General features: G+C 39.6%; 1 protein-coding gene across 1 annotated transcript in view; it reads left to right on the top strand.

Annotated features, from left to right (window-relative positions):
• Positions 1–4,771, top strand: part of LOC106868281 (sphingomyelin phosphodiesterase 4) — a 29,436-nt gene that overhangs the window by 6,993 nt on the left and 17,672 nt on the right. Inside the window, exons 5-7 of the mRNA XM_052974681.1 lie at positions 1,156–1,375; positions 2,105–2,267; positions 2,531–2,546. Coding sequence (XP_052830641.1) covers positions 1,156–1,375; positions 2,105–2,267; positions 2,531–2,546 — 399 coding nt within the window. The remainder of the gene's footprint in view (positions 1–1,155; positions 1,376–2,104; positions 2,268–2,530; positions 2,547–4,771) is intronic.

Here is a 4,771-nt window from a genome sequence, read left to right as displayed (position 1 = left end):
TGGTGAAATCAGATGGCTACACCAGGCTCCAATCTGATTTGGCAGAGTTTCTACAGCTGGATGCCCTTCCTAACGCCAACCACTCAGTGAGTGTAGTGGGTGCTTTTACGTGCCACCCGCACAAAGGCCAGTCAGGTGGTACTGGCAACGGCCACGCTCAAAATGGTGTATTTTATGTGCCACCCGCACAAGAGCCAGTCCAGGGGCACTGGCAACGATCTCGCTCGAAAATCCTTACACATGCCACAGGCACAAGTGCGAGAAAGGCGACGCTGGGCACAGGTGCAATCCTGATTTCACTTTCGCTTGCCCCAATAAGTCTTCGCAAGCTGAGTTTCGTGTCCATCCACAGTCATATAGACTTGTAGTGTCAGTTTCCATGACATACATGTTTCCCACCTTAGTGAGACAGTGGTCCGTCACAGGGTTGCTCATTTTTGCTATCGGAATGGACTGGAGCAACTGAAAGTGAAGTGTTTGACTCAAGAATACTGTGTCGCCCAGTCCAGGAATTGAAACCACAATCTTACGATCATGAGTCCAACACACTAACCACTGAGTCAAGTGCCTCTACTATATTTATATATAAACCATAAGGTTGGGAGGTGTGAAAAACGTGATGAATATACATTTATTTAGCCATTTGATTGTTTTAAGATTACAGCTTATGATTGGATGAAAGTCATGAAATGTATATTTACCTCTCATACCGCCTGACTTAGTAGTTTTGTATACTTTGCAATTCATTACCGTATGGATTCTTAACTGAATCCTTTTGAGGAACATTCTGTGATTGCTGCATGCTTCTCTGTATCCACATCTCATACTACTCATGTACAGGGTTGGCCAAAAGTCACCTGATAGTGAATCAAAACCCATTTAATTCCAAGATTAAAGCAAAAAAATTGCTTTATATGAGACTTTGCTAATAAATAGACAAAGTTAAAAAAAGATGGTGATTTTAACTCACAGCATTCAATTATTGAACATTCACAATTGGAATGAATAAATAAAATTGAATATTAAGTATTTATGGAATTTTGATTTACTGTCGGTTGACTTTTGGCCAACCTTGTATATATATATTCTCTTTGTATGATAAGATCATTTTCTCACTTGATCATTTTATATTTCCCTTAACTCTTTTGTTCTTACCTCCATTTGAATTGTTTCTTTTCCATTTTGCCTTTATGCTTGTGAGCCCCAAATCTAGGCTGAACTGCCCAATATGGGGTCACTTTTCTGCATTTTTATATCCAACTTTGGTTGAGGATTATTTAGACTATTTGTTACCTCTGGAGAAACAGCAGATTCCAGCCATCCCTCATATGCCATCTTTGGTGCGAAGTCCTGTCATTCAGTCCCAGAATACTGGGTGAGTACTTTGTCTTACTTTTACATTTAATTAGTTTCTCATGTGAAAGGTATGAGTAATGCACTTTCATTCCTCTTCTCCAATAATTTTCCTGCTCTGTTGCTCAGCACAATATTGTTATTCTTGATGCTTACTACTGAAGTACAGGGTGTCCACAAAGTCTGGGTACATAGAGTAAATAAAATCATAACATAAGCAATTAAATATAAGAAATAATAATTTCTTAAAGTATGTGTTAATCCCCATGTGGGTACATGGAGTAAATAAAATCATAACATAAACAATTAAATATAAGAAATAATAATTTCTTAAAGTGTGTTAATCCCATGTACCCAGACTTTGTGGACACCCTGTAGAATAATTATATTGTTGGTTTAAAGCTTGAACAAATGCAGCCAATGAAACAGCACCAGTAATATGAGGCACGGATGTGTCTTGTGGGTTTAAAAGTTCAGTTGATCAACACATGCAAGTATGGAAAAGTGGACACTAAACGGTGATGATAATGCTTTGCTAGGAGTAATATAAAGTGCAGTGTTCTGCATTGATTATACTACATTAGTTCACATTCAGAGGATGAGAGTTCAAATAATTATCAGACTAGACCGTGATATTGTTTTGTGAATGTGAAACAATAATTTTCTTTATATCTTTTACTTTCATGTAATTAAAATAAAGGAAAGCTTATGTTAACTTGGTACTAAGTCTCATTGATATTTCTATTTACAGTTCACCAATCCAATCCAGTCACTCGTCTGTTTCTCCAAAATATATTCCTGGTCTTCGATTATTTAAATCCAGTGTTGTCACTGCTCAGAAACAACCTTTCAAATCTCCATCAGTCCTTGATCAATCTGGTACAGAAATGTGGCACTCGGAAGCCCTTATTCAGGTAAAACTTTAAGAAATATACTTTACATTTTCCAATTCAGTGTCTGTTTCTTTATTCATTATCAATTTCATATTTTACATTCAGTCATCCTTTTTTTTATTGTGAGAAAATTACAGGTGGATAATCATGTTTTGTTTTTATAGTGAAGTAGCTGTTTTCATAAGCTTGAGTTATTGTGAAACTTCCCCTAAAAATAGCAATATCTGGCATGGCAAACTGGGCATTTGATATTTTCATATTCTTTTATATTTTACTTGTTTTAGCCACTGGACTACAACCGTACTGTGACACTGTTGTGAAGAATTTTAGTTGAGCTAATCGAGCCTAATACATATTTTAAATTCTGCCTTGCTCGACTGCTAAGTTATGGGGATGTAAACAAACCAACACTGATTGTCAAACAGTGGTGGGGGACAAACAAACACAAAGACACACATATATATACATATATCATCATCATGATTGATGTCCATTTTCCATGTTGGCATAGGTTGGACAGTTTGAGGTCTGGAGAGCCAGCGGCTGCACCAGGCTCCAATCTGGTCTGGCAGAGTTTCTACAGATGATGCCCTTCCTAACACCAACCACTCCAAGAGTATTTTGGAGAGCTTTTTATGTGCCACTGGCACAGGGGCCAGTAAGGCGGGCCTAGCAACAATCACGTTCAGATGGTGCTTTTTACATGCCACTGGCACAGGAGCCAGTCAGTAGGTACTGGCATCAGTCACGATCAGTGGGTGCTTTTTATGTGCCACTAGCACAGGAGCCAGTCAGGCTGACCTGGTATCAACCATGTTTGGATGGTGCTTTTTACATGCCACCGGCACAGGAGCCAGTCAGGGGACACTGGCCCCAGCTACAATATTAGTTTTACTTGACTCAACAAGTCTTCTCAAGCATATCATATCGCCTGATGCATCAGGAGTATTCATAACAGGGCTGGAAGTGCATCTGCCATCTCACTTTGGTTGCTGGGTCTTCTCAATCACAGCGTATCTCCAAAGATCCCGATCTCCTGTCATAGCTTCTGTGAGGCTCAATGTTCAAAGGACATGCTTCACCACCTCATCCCATGTCTTCCTGAATCTACCTCTTCCACAGGTTCCTTCTACAGTTAGGGAGTGGCACTTCCTCACACAGCTGTCTTCATTCATACATAACACATGGCCATATCAGTGCAGTCGCCTCTCTTGCACATCACATTTGTTGCTTCTTATGACCAACTTTTCCCTAAGAGTGCTTACACTCCGTTGTGTATGCATACTGACATTACATATCCAATGGATCATACTAGCTTAATTTCTTTCAAACCTGCACATGTCCTCAGCATTCATGGCCCATGTTTCACTGCCGTGTAGCATGGTAGTTCACATATATGCATCATACAGTCTACCTTTCACCTTGGGTAAGAGGCCCTTAATTGCCAGCAGAGGTAGGAGCTCCCTGAACTTTGCCCAGGCTATTATTACTCTAGTCGCTACACTCTCAGAGCAACCACCCCAACTACAGATTTGGTCGCCTAGGTAGTAGAAGGTATTAACTACTTCTAGTTTCTTCCCCGGCATGTGATGGAATCTTTCTGTACATCTTCAGTGTTTATTGCCCCAGTGCATCTGCCACACACAAAAACTATTTTCCCAGTTAACCTTCCTTTAATATTGCTGCACCTTTTATGTGTCAATAGCTTACACTGGGCACATAGTATGGAGTTTCTACCCATGCCTTTTCTACATATCGAGCAGGGCCATCTACCTGAAGTGGGTTGTGATTTGACAGCCTAATCCCTCGCCGTATCATGTTTCACCCATTGTGCACTTAGTACATCGTGGCTCACCTATTGCTCACTCAGTACATCGCAGGTTTTTCTGGCTAATATATGTATTAGCCAAATTCAGGTTTCTGCAGCTGATAGGTATTTATATGTTTTTTAGATTTTAGTTATTTCTGTGGGAGATTTTGGAACGTAGCACCTGTGATAGTCAAGAGATTACTGTATATGACAAACTTCTTTCAGTTTCTGTTTTCCAAATCCACTCACAAGATTTTGGTCTGCTAATGGCTATTTGGTGTTATTGTATGTGGCTGAGACATGGCGAACAACAGTTAAATTAAATAAGCAAATACAATCATTCATCAACAGATGCTTGCGTAGTATACTTGAAATTAGATGGCCCGAACACATAAGCAATATGGAGCTATGACAAAGAACAAATCAAGTTTCGATTAGGGAGCAAATATATAAGAAAAAGTGGAAGTGGATTGGTAGCACAATTAGATAGGACACACCAAATGTAGCGAAAAGTGCCTTACCATAGAATCCGGATGGATATAGAAAGAAAGGTAGGCCTAAGAACTTGTGGCGTAGATCAACACAAAAGGAACTAGAGGAAGGGGGACATTCATGGCAGAGTATAAGTACAGAAGCGAAAAATTATGCGACATGGAATTCAATTATTAGTGGCCTATACTCCGCGTTGGAGGGTCAAAGGCAAAAAAAAAAAAAA

Source organism: Octopus bimaculoides, chromosome 1, assembly GCF_001194135.2.
Source record: "Octopus bimaculoides isolate UCB-OBI-ISO-001 chromosome 1, ASM119413v2, whole genome shotgun sequence".
Taxonomy (NCBI): domain Eukaryota; kingdom Metazoa; phylum Mollusca; class Cephalopoda; order Octopoda; family Octopodidae; genus Octopus; species Octopus bimaculoides.
The sequence above is the reverse complement of the archived record's forward strand: the minus strand, read 5'-3'. Positions and strand labels throughout refer to the sequence as shown.